The sequence below is a fragment of the Ahaetulla prasina genome, chromosome 16, assembly GCF_028640845.1.
Source record: "Ahaetulla prasina isolate Xishuangbanna chromosome 16, ASM2864084v1, whole genome shotgun sequence".
Classification (NCBI taxonomy): Eukaryota; Metazoa; Chordata; class Lepidosauria; order Squamata; family Colubridae; genus Ahaetulla; species Ahaetulla prasina.
In genome coordinates this window covers 10296431-10312582 of record NC_080554.1, presented here as the reverse complement: position 1 = coordinate 10312582, position 16152 = coordinate 10296431, and the positions used below count along the sequence as shown (strand labels likewise).

General features: G+C 45.2%; 1 protein-coding gene across 1 annotated transcript in view; it reads right to left on the bottom strand.

The window, feature by feature from the left end:
* Positions 1 to 16152, bottom strand: part of ENG (endoglin) — a 39264-nt gene that overhangs the window by 15123 nt on the left and 7989 nt on the right. Inside the window, exons 2-8 of the mRNA XM_058159368.1 lie at positions 15150 to 15313; positions 12939 to 13073; positions 6666 to 6831; positions 5574 to 5742; positions 4085 to 4232; positions 2133 to 2301; positions 666 to 808 (exon numbers count right to left, since the gene is read on the bottom strand). Of these exons, the coding sequence (XP_058015351.1) occupies positions 666 to 808; positions 2133 to 2301; positions 4085 to 4232; positions 5574 to 5742; positions 6666 to 6831; positions 12939 to 13073; positions 15150 to 15313 (1094 nt within the window). The remainder of the gene's footprint in view (positions 1 to 665; positions 809 to 2132; positions 2302 to 4084; positions 4233 to 5573; positions 5743 to 6665; positions 6832 to 12938; positions 13074 to 15149; positions 15314 to 16152) is intronic.

Sequence of the window (16152 nt, the reverse complement as noted above, 5' to 3'; positions counted from 1 at the left end):
AGCCAGCAGAGCTGGCAGCAGATTCAGACAGTGAGAAGGTTGGGGAGGAACATGGACCAGTCCTGGAGATTGGGGAAGGCTGTGATGAGGGCTCTGCGTTGGAGGCAGAGAGAGGGCCAGGGCTGTCTGATAGTTATCAGCTGCCTTTGAAGTCAGACATCAATGAGGCAGATGAACAGCTGGGGCCTGTTCCCAGTGTGCGCGTGCACAGAGTTGCCAGACAAAGGGAACAGCTAAAGAACAAGGGTCGACTCAGGAGTAAAGCCAGAGGTGGATGATGAATGGCCCCTCCCAGAGGGAATAAAAGAGGAGCGAAAGGGGAGTGGAGTTTGCAGGAGACAATTAGTTCGCTGAATTGGTTCATGGCTCCTTGCCAAGTTTTGAAGATATCAGCCTTGCAGCTCCCCAAGCCAGATCAGGTCTGTGACTCTAAATTCACCCTTGAAAGACTTTGCTAGAATGTGAATGCGAAGAATTCACAGTAACTTAATAAAAAAGGATTTTTGTCGGGACAAGGAGTTTGGGAACACCTAGGTCAGAACAGGTAGCCCAACATCCGTGGAAGAGTCTGAGTTGATTAATCTTGGCTGACCTTCCCGGAAGAGGGGGAACCAGTCAGGGAAACTGAGGCAGAGCTGCCCAGGATCCCAAATGGACTTCCTTACCTTCAGATAAATCTTGAGGACAGCAATCTCGATGCTGCTATCCAAACACTTCCACGGTTTGCAAAGGTTGATGAGGTGATGGACTTTGAGGGTCAGGTTTTCGGCTGTCTGGGGTGTTGGGGTAGTTGTGACGACAGTTGAGCCTGTAAAACATGACACACACACACACCCAAAGACATGTGAGAAGAAGGACCATGAGATTGACCTTCCTGGCTTGTTTTCTTTTCCAGGGGCCTCAAGATGGAGCGCTGTATCTCTGCAAATCCTACACTGAACAATGGACCTGGGATCTAGAAAGCCTTGACCAGTATTTCCAAATTATTCTTCAGACTGTGGAATCTATTACCGGCACAGAAAAAGATCTCCAGAACTTCCTTATCAGGAGGTGAAAGCTTGAGTGCCTTCAGACATTGTGGGTGCTTCATCACAGGAGGCTTTTAAGAAGAGACTGGGCAGCCACTTGTTTGAAATGGTATAGGGCCGTTATGACGAACCTATGGCAAGGGTTCTGCGTGCCACCTATGCTGCGTGGCACTGGTGGCACGCGGAGCCATATCTGTGGGCACGTGAGCGTTGCCCTAGCTCAGCTCCAGCATGCAAGCGCACGCCGGCCAACTGATTTTCAGGCCTTGCTGGGCCCACCAGAAGTTGGAAAACAGGTTGTTTCCAGCCTCCGGAGGGCCTCATGGGGGAGGAAGGCTGTTTTCACCCTCCCCAGGCTCCAAGGAAGCCTCTGGGGTCTGGGGAGAGTGAAAAATGGGCCTACTGGGCCCACCGTGTGTGCCAAAAGCGGGGGGAGCACAGGGGGCTCGTATATGCATGCGCGGGGAGGCATTGAATTATGGGTGTGGACACGCATGCGCGAGACCCCTGCTTTTGGCACACGATGGCAAAAAGGTATAGGTATAGGATCTCCTACTTGAGCAGGGGTTGGACTAGAAGACCTCCAAGGTCCCTTCCAGTTCTGTTATACTATATTCTGTATTCTGAGTTCCATACTCAATATAGGGAGGAGGAATTTCCTGACACTGAGAACAATTAACCAGTGGAACGACTTGCCTCCAGAAGTTGTGGGTGCTCCATCGCTGGAGGTTTTTAAGAAGAGACTGGGCAGTCACTTGTTTGAAATGGTATAGGATCGCCTGCATGAGCAGGGGTTGGACTAGAAGACCTCCGAAGTCCCTTCCAACTGGAGTCTGAGTCTGAAAATGGGCTGTTTTGAGATAACTATGTTCTCAATTTGGTTTCTTGGTTCTTCGTTTCTTTCAGAGCCCCATCAAGTTCTTCCCAAACTCTCTTAAGTTTCCGTAGAACACTTGGAAGCACCCAAATCAACAACCCAACTCAACTAGCCTTCTAACCGCTAGGCCATGGAGTCTGGATCCTTCAAGATCCTGCAGATATTGTCTTCTCCTTGGCCTAATCCAGCTGGCTGCCTCCAGCCTGGGTTGTATTGTACCGACTCACCACAAATCCTCTTGTATTCCAAGCTGATGATTTTGGCCGAAGGGATTTCGGTGTAGGAAGCCACGAAGGAATTGTTACGGGCCTTTTGAATCAGTTCCTCCTTGTTGTCTGGAAGGGTCGTACCATTGTGCACTCCAGAGAAGGTAGCAAATGAATATTTACCAGATGCCTGAGGGAGGGAGGGAGAGAGAGAGAGGAGGAGAAAGAAGGAGAAAGAGAAGATGGAGAAGAAGAAGGAGAGAGAAGAAGGAAGAAGACATAGAGAAAGGGAGAAGATGGAGGAGGAGACGACGACAAGGAGGAGGAAGACATGGAGAAGGAAATAGAAAGTGGAGGAGGAGGAGGAGTGGAGGAGAGGGAGAAGAAGAAGAGGAGGAAGAGAAGATGGCAAAGGAGGAGGAAGAGGAGGAAGGCAGAGGAGGAGGAACAGAAAAAGAAGATGGAGGAGGAAGGAGGACGAGGACAAGAAAAAGTAGAAAGAAAGCAGAGGAGGGGGGAGGAAGTGAGGAGGAAGAGAAGAAGAGAAAGAAGAGAACATGGAGAAGAAGAAGACAAGAGGTGGAGAAGAAGGAAGACGAAGAGGGCAAAGGAAGAGGAAGAGAAGGCGAAAAAGTAGAGGATGAGAAGGAGAGGAGGAAGAAAAGACGGAGAGAAAAAAAGTCAGGAGGAGGAGATGGAGAAGAAGAAAAAAGAAAAGAAGGCAAAGAGGACAAAGGAGAAAGAGAAGAAAAAGGAGAAATTGAAAGAGGAGGAAGGGGGAGGAAGAGGAGGAGGAAGAGAAGAAGAAGACAGGAGGAGGAGGAGATGGATAAGAAGAAAGAAGGAACAGAAGAGGGCAAAGGAGGAGGAGGAAGAGAAGGAGGAGAAAAGGAAGGAAGAAAGGAGGAGGGGAAGGAAGAGGAGAAGGGGAGAAGGAAGAGAAGATGGAGAAAATGGAAGAAGAGGAGGAGGAGAAAAACAAGGCTTAAAACACCATTTTGCAACGATCTTAGAATCAGCCTTAGAAATTATTAAGAATTACTGTCTTTAAAAAAAAAAAAGCGAACAGTCCACACTCATTTTTAAGCCATTCTCCCTCCCTGTGCGATTGCTGACATAACTCCCCCTCCCCTTTTCCAGGAAACTTTTCCTTCTAGAAAAATGAAGACAAAACAAAAGTAGGACAATTCCACAACTTGTTGGGGGTCTACGTTTCCCAGGGGTCCCACTTTGACCCGTGTAACATATCCCAGTGTGAGCTCTTGCTTTCAAATGTGATTACTCCTTTTTGTGGGTCACTTTTAGAGATGCGCGTTCCTTTCTAAGGGTTGTATCCAGTAGTGGAATTCAATTGTTTTTATTACTGATTCTGTGGGCGTGGCCTGGTGGGCGTGGCAGGGGAAGGATACTGCAAAATCTCCATTCCCGCCCCACTCCAGGGAAAGGATACTGCAAAATCTCCATTCCCTCCCCACTCCGGGGGAAGGATAATGCAAGATCTTCAATCCCACCCCACTTTGGGGAATGGATACTACAAAATCCCCATTCCCTGCCCACTCCAGGGGAAGGATGCTGCAAAATCCCCATTCCCTCCCCACTCCAGAGGAAGTATAGTGCAAAATCCCCAATCCTACTCCACTCCAGGGGATGGATGCTGCAAAATCCCTATTCCCACCCCACTCGGGCCATCCAGAGGTGGTATTTGCTGGTTATCCGAACGACTCAAAATTTCCGCTACTAGTTCGCCGGAACCTGTTGGATTTCACCCCTGGTTGTATCTCATCAACAAACAGAGTTTGTGGGAGGTCTTTATAGTTTGGTATTTCGCTCAGCAGACCGGTAAAATTTATTGTGGCTGATGTTGAAAATCTGCCCCCTTAGGAAATTTGTAGTGCTTCTTTTCGCCCATAAATTTCCAAGAAGTGCCGAGTTGCATCAAAAAAAGAGATTTCTTCCCCGGCATCCATTCTTACCAAGAGTTGTACGAATGAAAACCCGTGGCCCATTTTCCACAGCATGTTTTGGTGGCTCTTCAGCCACAGAGCCAAGGGCATCTCGGCTCTCTGCTCCGAACGTCCGTCCTTGCAAACTGTTTTTATGTTCACTTCCACCGTCTGCATCCTGCAAACAAAACCACACACACACACACAAAGTGAAGACGAAGAATCGCCTTTCTTCTGAATCTTAAGTTACAATTCAAAAATGTCCTTCTTTGGGAGATTAAATTTTGTCTAGAAGTTCAAAAAAAGAATTGCAGTTATTCAACAATAATGACCAAACTGTAATTTGGCCCTGTGGACAATGCCGATTTTAGCCCAGGTTGATAGCAATAGCACTTAGACTTATGTACCACTTCACAGTGCTTTTACAGCCCTCTCTAAGCGGTTTACAGAATCAGCCTCTTGCCCCCAACAATCTGGGTCCTCATTTTACCCACCTCGGAAGGATGGAAGGCTGAGTCAACCTTGAGCCGGTCAGGATCGAACCCCTGGCAGTGGGCAGAGTTAGCCAGTAATACTGCATTCTAACCACTGTGCCACGATGATAGATAGATAGATAGATAGATAGATAGATAGATAGATAGATAGATAGATAGATAGATAGATAGATAGATAGATAGATAAATAGATAAAATAGGCAGACAAACTGATAGATAGCCATAGCCCTTAGACTTATATACCGCTTCACAGTGCTGTACAGCCCTCTCTAAGCGGTTTACAGAGTCAGCCTCTTGCCCCCAACTATCTGGGTCCTCATTTTACCAACCTCGGAAGGCTGAGTCAACCTTGAGCTGGTGAGGATCGAACTGATGGCAGTGGGCAAAGTTAACCAGTAATACTGCATTCTAACCACTGTGCCACCACGATAGATAGATAGATAGATAGACAGACAGACAGACAGACAGACAGACAGATAAAATAGACAGATGGATAAAATAGATAGATAAAATAGACAGATAGATAGCACTAGCCCTTAGACTTATATACCGCTTCACAGTGCTTTTACAGCCCTCTCTAAGCAGTTTACAGAGTCCGCCTATGGCCCCCAACAATCTGGGTCCTTATTTGACCGACCTCAGAAGGATGGAAGGCTGAGTCAACTTTGAGCCGGTCAGGATCAAACTGCTGGCAATCAGCAGAATTAGCCTGCAATTCTGCATTCTAACCACTGTGCCACCAGGCAGATAGGTAGGTAGATAGACAGACAGACAGATGGATAGATAGCAATAGCATTTAGACTTATATACTGCTTCACAGTGTTTCACAGCCCACTGTAAATGGTTTACGGAGTCAGCCTCTTGCCCCCAACAATCTGGGTCCTCATTTGACCAACCTCGGAAGGACAGAAGGCTGAGTCAACCTTGAGCTGGTCAGGATCGAACTGCTGGCAGCGGGCAGAATTAGCCTGCAATATTGCATTCTAACCACGGCTCCGCCACAGCTCTATTCTAACAAATCATACCTAGTCTCGCCTGATGGGCTCTGTTGCAGCCACAGGATGTGAGCCACGTTTCCAGATGCTTTGTGGGAATCCAGGCACGTCTCCACCTTGTGCGAAAGGACCTCTACCTCTAGATACGACTCGGCGTTGAAATTCTGCGTCAAGGTGCAGTCTTCATTTGCGCTGGGCTCTGACGCGGAGAGAGAAATTGTGAGCCTTTCCAAAGAGTTGGGATTTCTTCACCAACTTCGCAGGGAAGGAAGGAAGACCTCGTCAGCCTGGATTTTATGGGGAGTGTTGTGACCCGCCAGAGGAGCTGGCAGCTGATTCGGACAGTGAGGAGGTTGGGGCCAGTCCTGGAGTCTGGGGAAGGCTCGGATGAGGCTCTGCATCGGGGGGCAGAGAGGGATCCCCTTTTGTGACCGACTGGCAAGCGAAGTCAAGGGGGAAGCCAGATTCGTGTAACAACTGACTTAACAACTGCAGTGATACACTGAACAACCATGGCAAGGAAGGTTGTAGAATGGGGTCAAAACTCACTTAACAAATGTTTCACACTTAGCAACGTACATTTTGGGCTCAATTGGGTTGTAAGCCAAGGATTACCTGGGTGGATGGATGGATGGATGGATGAATTGGATGGAAGGATGGATAGATGGATGGATGGATGAACGAATTGGATGGAAGGATGAATGAATTGGATGGATGGATGGATGGATGGATGAATTGGATGGATGAATGAATGAATGAAATGGATGAATAGGATGAAAGGATGGATGGATGAAATGGATGGATGGATGAATGAAGGATGGAAGGATAGATGAAATGGATGGATGGATGAAATGGATGGTGCATGGATGGATGAATTGGATGGAAGGATAGATGAAATGGATGGATGAATGAATGAAATGGATGAATGAATTGGATGAAAGGATGAATGGATGAATGAATTGGATGAATGGATGAGTGAATGAATTGGAAGGATGGATGGATGAGTGAATGAATGAATGAAATGGATGGATGGATGAAACAGAAGGATGGATGGATGAATGGATGGATGGATGATTTGGGAAGGGGGAGAAATCTACTGAGCAAGCTTTTAACAATACCCACCTCTCCCTACTTGGAACAGAATCCGTTGAGGGTCCTCCAACTCCGCAAAGGAAGATACCCCACCGTACGTTTCTTTGGCCCATCTCAAAAGTTGCTCGCTGGAGTAAGGTAGGAGGATTGCGGTGGAGTTATGGTTGAAAAAAGGCTGGACGTAGCTACGAGGACTCTGCAGAAACAACACAAGGAGAAGGATGTTGATATATAGGCAGGCCTTGACTCACAAGAGTTCATTTAGTGACCATTCACAACTGCAACAGCATCAAAAAAACAGTCTCTTATCACCCTTTTCACACTTACGAGATAAGGCAGCATCCCCCCCCTCCCGTGGTCAATTCAAACACTTGGCCACGGACTCATATATATGACGGTCGCCATGTCCCGGGGTCACACCAGATTCACTTAACAACCTTGCAAGTATCTTAACTGCTGCGATTCACTTAACAATTCAACAACTTAGCGATTCAAACTTTCTCACTTAGCAACAGAAATTGTCATCGTAAGTCGAGGACTACCTGCTTTAGAACTCAGTACACAAATGGTTCTCCCATATGGTGGAAGTGACCTAGCTTCCATGCAGCTAATTCAAAACATGCATTTTTCATGTTTTCTAAACTCGGACCTCTTGATTCTAGTTTATTTACAGTAGTTATTAATAATAAGCAACCTTTCAGCAACATTGTTCTTGCTTATTTCCAATAGTTATTTAATACCGACCAACGGCAAATTTTTCTACCAATCTTAGTTATTTACAATATTTAATTAATGTTACGCAAGCTTCATAACATTTCGGCAACCATAAATAGTCTTAGCATAATTATTAATGATGGCTAATATTAATTTATGCAGTGCCTGACTATCTATCCTGGGCGGTTTGCAAAGTGTTTTTAAAAACGTTTAAAAACAAGGAATTGAAACAACACCAAGGAAGGAAAAGAAAGAAAGAAAGAAAGAAAGAAAGAAAGAAAGAAAGAAAGAAAGAAAGAAAAGGAAGGAAGAAAAAGAAGGAAGAAAGAAAAGGAAGGAAGAAAAAAGGAAGAAAAAAGGAAGAAAGAAAGGAAGAAAGAAGAAAAAAAAAGAAGGGAAAGAAGGAAGGAAGAAAAGAAAAAGGAAGAAAAAGAAAAAGAAGGAAGAAAGAAAAGAGAAAGAAAAAAGGAAGGAAGGAAGGAATAGAAGGAAGAAAGAAAGAAAAAGGAAAGAAAGAAAAAGAAGGAAGGAAGAAAGAAAAGAAAAGAGAAAGAAAGGTGACAGAGAAAACAACATATTAATTTAGATTATTTGGGTTTGACTGTATTGTCGTCATCCCCGCATATCTGAAAATAATAACACACCTTTTAAAACGAAACAGGTGGCAGTTCCAGAGCTTTGGGAACCGAAAAATAAAAATAAAAATCTAGGATATTGCAGCCTGCAAACCAGGTGCTGATGACACCCAGATTACTGGTGTAAAAATAACACCTGTTTTTAAAGCGATGGAAAGCTGAAAGTTGCACTCTGTTTTGAAATACAGGTAGCCCTTGACTTACGACCAAAACTGAGTCCAACATTTATGTCGCTAAATGAGATACTTGTTGAGTGCATTTCGCACCCATTTTATGACCTTTCTCGCCACCGTCGCTAAGTGAATCATGGGGGGGGGTTGTTCAGTTTGTCAGATGGTTGTGACGGGAATCCGACTTCCCGGTTGACTTTGCTTGTGCGAAAGTCACAAAAAGGGGATCACGCACATGAACCCCGTCATAAGTAGGAGCCGGTTGCCGAGCGTCAAAATTTTGCATCACGGGGAGGCTGCAACGGTCGTTAAGTGTGAATAACGGTTCTAAGTCTCCTTTTTTCAGTGCTGTTGTGACTTTGGTCACTAAGTGAACTGTCTTAAGTGCAGGACTCCCTGCATATCTCTCACTCTGCATATATATATTACTCTGTATATATCATCCCTCTGCTTAACAACTAATTCCCTCAACACTGTCAAATAATTTACTAAGACTGTATTACTATTCTTCTTCTCTTCCTCACTAGTATCTTATCTCTTCCCACTTACGACTATATCCACGTTGCTTGTATCTTTCAATTATATTATTTTTATTTGTTTCCTAGTACGATTTGATAGCTTATTAGTAACCTTGACTATCACTTAAATGTTGTATCTTTTTATTCTCGAAGAAGGTATTTTATTCTCCTTTTGTACACTGAGAGCATATGCACCAAAGACAAATTCCTCGTGTGTCTAATCACACTTGGACAATAAAAAAAATCTGTTCTGTTCTGTTCTATTCTTTATTTCATTCTTCTATTCCAATTTCTCTTCTCTTCTCTTCTTTATTTCATTCTTCTATTCCAATTTCTCTTCTCTTCTCTTCTCTTCTCTTCTATTCCTTATTTCATTCTATTCTATTCCAATTTCTCTTCTCTTCTATCTTATTCTCTTCTGTTCTTTATTTCATTCTTATATTCTATTCCAATTTCTATTCTATTCCGATTTCTTTTCTATTCTATTCTATTCTATTCTATTCTATTCTATTCTATTCTATTCTATTCTATTCTATTCTATTCTATTCTATTCTTATTTTATTCTTCCATTCCAATTTCTCTTCTCTTCTATTTTATTCTCTTCTGTTTTATTCTCTTCTATTCTTTATTTCATTCTATTCCAATTTCTCTTCTCTTCTATTTTATTCTCTTCTATTCTTTATTTCATTCTTCTATTCTATTCCAATTTCTCTTCTCTTCTGATTTCTCTTCTCTTCTCTTCTCTTCTCTTCTCTTCTCTTCTCTTCTCTTCCTTTCCGTATTCTGTTCTGTTCTGTTCTATTCTGTTCTATTAAAAGTTCCTGTTTTTAGATTTCTCTTTTCAGCCCCGCGCTGAAAATGTCACTTTGGGCTGTGAAATTGTCCCCGGATATTTTGATTTTAAAGCGAGGCGCGTGTGTGTGGCTCATAAGACAATTTGCTATTTTGAGTTTTTGCTCTGGCGTTTTCTACATTTCCCACTCCTGGAAATATCGTAGGATGAAAGCCGCAGCAGCGAGAGAGAATTTCTGGGAGGAAAGCTAATCTCCCTCTAGGATCAAAGGGATTTTATATCCCATTGTTGTCTGCTGGGACTCCTGAAAAAAAAATAAAAAGTAGACTCCAATCTTGGCGTCATCCAGCATCAATCTGGAGAGGTCGGCTGCCTTCAAAACAGGCCTTTGTGATTGCGGAGAAGAGCATCCCTTCCCCCAAGATAGTTTTGCAATTTCCCCCCCTTTAAAAATAATAATAATAATAATAATAATAATAATAATAATAATAATAATAATAATAATAATAATAAAAAAAAAAAAAAAAAAAACATGGCCCCCGGTTACTTAAAGGAGACTGAATTTTGCTGATGTTTCGGCTTTGGCTGTTTTAGTTGAATGAATGAGTCAAGTTGGTAAATCGGTTTTGGGGAACGGTTGAGGACTGTTTTCGCTTTAGCAAAGAAATTAGGAAACTACCTTTAAATTAACTTACTTACTTACTTTCTTCCTTCCTTCCTTCCTTCCTTCCTTCCTTCCTTCCTTCCTTCCTTTCCTCCCTCCCTCTTCCTTTCTCTCTCTCTCTCTCTGTCTTTTTTCTTTCTTCTTTCCCTTCCCCTTCCTTCCTTCCTTCTTTCCTCTTTCTCTCTCTCTCTTTTTCTGTCCTCTTTCTGCTTTCTTCCTTCCCTTCCCCTTCCTTCCTCCTTCCTCCTTTCCTTCCTCTCTCTCTCTCTCTTTCTGTCTTCTTTTTTCTTCCTTCCTTCCCTTCCCCTTCCTTCCTCTTCCTCTTCCTCTTTCTGTTCTCTTTTTTCTTCCTTCCTTCCTCCTTCCTTTTTCTTTCCTTCTTCCCTCTTTCTCTCTCTCTTTTTCTGTCCTTTTTTCTTTCTTCCTTCCTTCCTCCTTCCTTCCTCTTCCTCTTCCTTTTTCTCTCTCGCTTTCTGTCCTCTTTCTTCCTTCCCTTCCCCTTCCTTCCCCTGCCCCCTCTCACCTAGGAAGGTAAGAATCTCACAATTAAGTTGCTCAGTTGTTACCTTATAGGACGCTCAGGGAGCAATTGATCAATACGTTACATTTATCCGTTGCTTCCCAGCCTTTTAATAATTTTCTTTGGCTTTTTAAAATTCATTCTGATTTTAATTCCATGAAATTGGACTAAGGCTTGAGGAAGGAGGAGAGGACAGCTGGGAATCTGTCTGTCTGTCTGTCTGTCTGTCTGTCTGTCTGTCTGTCTGTCTCTATCTATCTATCTATCTATCTATCTATCTATCTATCTATCTATCTATCTATCTATCTATCTATCCTTCTATCTATCTATCTATCTATCTATCTATCTATCTATCTATCTATCTATCTATCCATCTATCATCTATCTATCTATCTATCTATCTATCTATCTATCTATCTATCTATCTATCTATCTATCTATCTATCTATCTATCCTTTTATCTATCTATCTATCTATCTATCTATCTATCTATCTATCTATCTATCTATCTATCTATCTATCCTTTTATCTCTCTCTCTCTCCATCCCTCCATCCCTTCCTCTCTCTCCATCCCTCCATCTCTCTCTCTTTTTTTTTCTTTCTTTCCCTCTCTTTTTTCCTCCCTCTCTTCTTTCTTTGGTTCTCTCTGTCCCTCTCTTTTTCATTCTCCCTCTCCCTCCCTCTTTTTCTTTCTTCTTTCTTTTATCTTCTCACTCTGCCCCTCCCTTTTCCTCCCTCCCACCCTTTCTCCTCTTTCCCTCCTTTCTTTCCCTCCTTTCCCTCTTACCTCCTTTTCTGATTGCATGATTCTTCCCTCCCTCCCTCCCTCCCTCCGTCCTCCCCCACCCTGAAACTTTTCCACTACCCAGTGAAATGCAGAATTTGGCACCGGGTTGAAGAAGCAGGAATCCTAGTTTGAATTGGCAACTCATTTGGGTTTTTGTTTTGTTTTTCCCCCCCGAATCTGGACTTTCCCATCTCTGCCCGTAATCTGCCCCCCACTCCCCCGCCCTGTCCTTCTGCCCTCCTTCAGTGTGAGTACATCCTAGCATCCCCCTCCGCCTCCCCCCTCCTCTCCACGCTGGACACAGCACGGCGAAGGCAAGCTGGTGAGGTTGTCTGGCATGAGCCAACGGTGCCATGCTCGATCTGATAGTGGCTTGTGCCTGAATTCCCTCCCATCCTCATTGTCAGCCCTTTTTTTATTATTAGACACAAATAGGAAAAAGTTTTTTTTAAAAAAAAAATGTGGTAACAAACTGCCCCAAGGCAGAGCGTGAGCTGGCTGGAGCCGAGGCCCAGAGGAAATGGGTCATTTTTCCGATTTTCTGTGCGTCACTAGAAAACCCCGGGCAGCTGAAAGGGAAACAGACACTATGGAGTCGAGCAAAGAGATTGAGCGATGGGGAGAGACTCGGCTTCGCGGCTCTGTTTAGACGGGCAGAGCGACTAGGAGGTTGGAGCTAGGCTGTCGGCCGGCCTCCCTACTCCGCAGGGTTGTTGTACAGGGGCAAAAAGAAAATGGTAAAATTTTAAATTCTTGTTTCATCGGTTGAGGGCCTCGGAGGCACAGCTGGCTTTGGGCGCCTTTGGTCCCAAATTTTACAGTATCCAAAGGAGTCCTGAATAAAGATAAAGGTTCCCCTCACACATATGTGCTAGTGGTTCCCGACTCTAGGGGGCGGTGTTCATCTCCATTTCAAAGCCGAAGAGCCGGCGCTGTCCGAAAACGTCTCTGTGGTCATGTGGCCGGCATGACTCCAACACCAAAGGCGCATGGAATGCTGTTCCCTTCCCACCAAAGGTGGTTCCTATTTTTCTATTTGCATTTTTTACCTGCTTTCAAACTGCTAGGTTGGCAGAAGCTGGGACAAGGAATGGGAGCTCACCCCGTTAGACGGCGCTAGGGACTCGAACCGCCGAACTGCCAATCTTTCGATCAACAAGCTCAGCATTTTAGCCACCGCATCCCTTTTAAATAGTTTTAAATGCAGGAATCAAATCTGAGCCTTTGAAGAATCAAAAGCACACTCCTTCACCCTCTTCATCCTTTTCCCTACTCAGTTCCCGAGGGCTGGAATAGATGACCTCAAGGGCTGCTCGCTCCCGACCCCACAAATTCTACCCCCCAAAGCGGAAGTCAAGATTATTAAGAAGGCAGCGAGTCTCCCAAAATGGAGACAAGGTTCCCATCCAACTTCCCCTTTGCCCCCGATAGGGCCTGCGGAACTCCAGTCCACCAGGTCCAAAATCTTAGCATTGCCATCCTGCCTGTGGACGGCTACTCACGTGAAAGAGGAGGAGGCGGCAATCTTCGTCTGAATGGATTCTCAGGACGAAGCTGCTGTTGGAGTTCAGGATGAAGACGGCTTTGCAGTCGCCTTTGGCTGCCCCCGAAGACACGTTGAGTTGGAGGGTGGACATCTAGGAGAAGAAGAGAGATAGGGCGGCCGTTGCATTTTGGGACATGGTAGAAGCCACCGATATCGGGGAGAAGGCTCGGAGACACCCCCACATCTTCCAAAAAGAGAGTTGAGATTGGAAAGACACCCTTCCCCTTCCCCCCAAGATTTAGAGACCAGTTCCGTCATGCGGAAAGATGTTGCAATCTCTCTCTCTCCAGCCAGCCATCATCCATCCATCCATCCATCCATCCATCCATTCTGTCTGACTGTCTATCTATCTATCTATCTATCTATCTATCTATCTATCTATCTATCTATCTATCTATCTATCTATCTATCTATCTATCATCCACTGAATTTGTGGGCATCCACCCATCTACAAATCCATCAACTCAACATCTATCCATCCATCCACCATCCATATATTCAACATCTGTCTATCTCTGTCTGTCTGTCTGTCTATCTGTCTATCATCTATTTATTATCTATCTGTCATCTATCATCTATCTTTCTTTCTATCAATCTATTGATCTATCGATCTATCTGTCATATATCATCTACCTATCTATCTATCTATCTATCTATCTATCTATCTATCTATCTATCTATCTATCTATCTATCTATCTATCTTATATCATCTATCTTTCTATCTATCTGTCTGTCTGTCTGTCATATATCATCTATCTATCCCTATCTATCCATTTATCCATCCCTCCATCCATCCACTCAACTTGTCTGTTTATGTGCCTGGATGGCTGGCAATCAGCCAGGTCTCTCTTTCTCCAGTTCAGTTCAAAGCCGCTCGCCTTCTCGAAAACTAGATTGCCGTCTGTGCAAAAAAGACGGGGCGCCGTCCTTCGATGGCGCCTCTCGGCTCCGACTCCAGCGCCCTACCCCATCCTCCCCCGGCTGCACAATTCTTGCGAAACCGCCCCGCCAGATGCAGAATGGAGGGTGAGACTTGGGCAAACCCGCCAGCCCCCACTCAGACTGGGCACACGCCCCCCCCCATCGCAACAGCTAAGCGAGAAACCCAAACAAACAGGAATAACAAGAGCCGGCCCCACAGAATGCCTTTGGGCCCCCATGGAGGGCACAAGCCCAGGGGTCAACCGGCGAGCAGGGAAGGTTTTGCTTCTATTTTTACCTCTCTACTTCATCCCCCCTCCACCAGGAGCCATTGTTCTTCCCTTGGAGAACTCAGCAAGATTTCTTCTGCCTCCTTCGGCTGGGAGATCTGCTTATAGAAATCGGCTTCCAGTAATTCTTTCCCACATGGAGACAGCCTTCTCGGCCCCGCCGCTACGTTGGGGCCACATGTCTGAATGCCACAGCTGTGACATCAGAAGGGCCTCCTGTCGCAACCCAGAGACTTCGGGGCGGGGGGGACCAGCTGGTGGCCTGGGCAGCTGATGGGAGACCAGGAGGGGTGAACTGGGCCGGGTGCCTCAGCCGTAACCACCTCTTCAGACCAGGTCTCTGGGATCCTTGGTGCTCTTTGAGCTTACAAACTCGATCAACTAGGTAACGTTCCAGCACTGATTGGGTTCCCTAGCTGGCTCACGAAACGTCTGCAAGAAAACCACCAAGCTCAGAGACCACCAAGGACCCCTCATCCTCCTCCTCTACTCCGTACACCCTGCATCATCAATAGCATTGATGATATCCCCTAGTTGGGTCATGCAAGAAAACGGGGAAGGTCAGAGAGCACCAACGACCCCAAAATTATAGTCATACTCCTCCTCCTCCTCCTCCTCCTCCTCTCCTCATACCCCACGCCCTTCTAGCACTGATGATGTTGCCTAGTTGGGTAATGAAATGTCTGCAAGAAAACAACTAAGGTTTTCTTAGAAAGACCCCCAAAATCCTCCTCCTCCTCCTCTCATCCCAATTCAAATAGGCTTGCATAAGCACCGTTGCTGCTTTATTCAGTGACCGATTGCAATCGCTAAGCGAGGACTCGGTCATTTCAAAAGGCAGGCTCATTGAAAGCAATCTTGAAAGCGAGAATGGCAGATAAACCAGTTGTGCGGGTGGGGGGAGTTTTGAATGAAGACCCCCCCCCAGGGGAGGCTGGCCAGATCAGCTACTCACCTGGGATCTGCTGTATTTCAGATTCAGAACATGGACCTCCAGCTTGGGATCGATCGGACCGTGGGCCTCACAACCGCTGGGCACCACACTGGTTGTGTAGAAGACCCTGACCGCCTGGTCTCTGCTGATGGGCTCCGGAACACATCCCAAGGAATTCAACACACCTAGGAAGATAAGAATCTCACAATGAATTCTGCTCACGTGTTACATTATTGAGCGCTCAGGCAGCAATCGGTCAATACATTGAATTCATCCGTTGCTTCCCAGCCCTTTAATAATTTCCTTTGGCTTTTTAAAACGAAGATGCTGAATTCATTCTCAGTTTTGTTCCATGAAATTGGACTTAAGGTTTGAGGAAGAAGGAGGCCAGCTGGGAATTTTCCTTCCTTCCTTCCTTCCTTCCTTCCTTCCTTCCTTCCTTCCTTCCTTCCTTCCTTCCTTCCTCTCTCTCTCTCTCTTTCTTTCTCTCCCTTCCTTTCTTCTTCAATTCCTCCCTCAGTTCCTCACTATTCCTTCCTCCCTCCTTACCTCCCTCCCTCTCTTTCTTTCTTTCTCTCCCTCTCTTCTCCATTTTCTTCTTCTGACCCATTTTTCCTCCCCTCCCTCCCTCCCTTCCTCTTTCTTTCTTTCTTTCTCTCTTTCTTTCTCTTCCTCTCTCTTCATTTTCTCCCTCTGTCCATCACTTTTCCTCCCTCCTTCCCTCTCTTTCTTTCTGTATTTATTCTTTTCTGTCTTTCTTTCTTTCTTCCTTCCTTCCTTTCTCTCTCTCTCTCTCTTTCTCTCCCTCTCTCTCTTCTTCATTTTCTCTGTCTGTCCCTCACTTTTCTTCCCTCCCTCCTTCCCTCCCTCCCTCCCTCTCTATTTCTCTCTCTGTCTCTCTTTCTTTCTCTCCCTCTCTCTTCATTTTCTCCGTCTCTCACTTTTCCTCCCTCCCTCCCTCCCTCCCTCTTTCTTTCTGTATTTATCCCTTCCTTCCTTCCTTCCTCTCTCTCTCTTTCTTTCT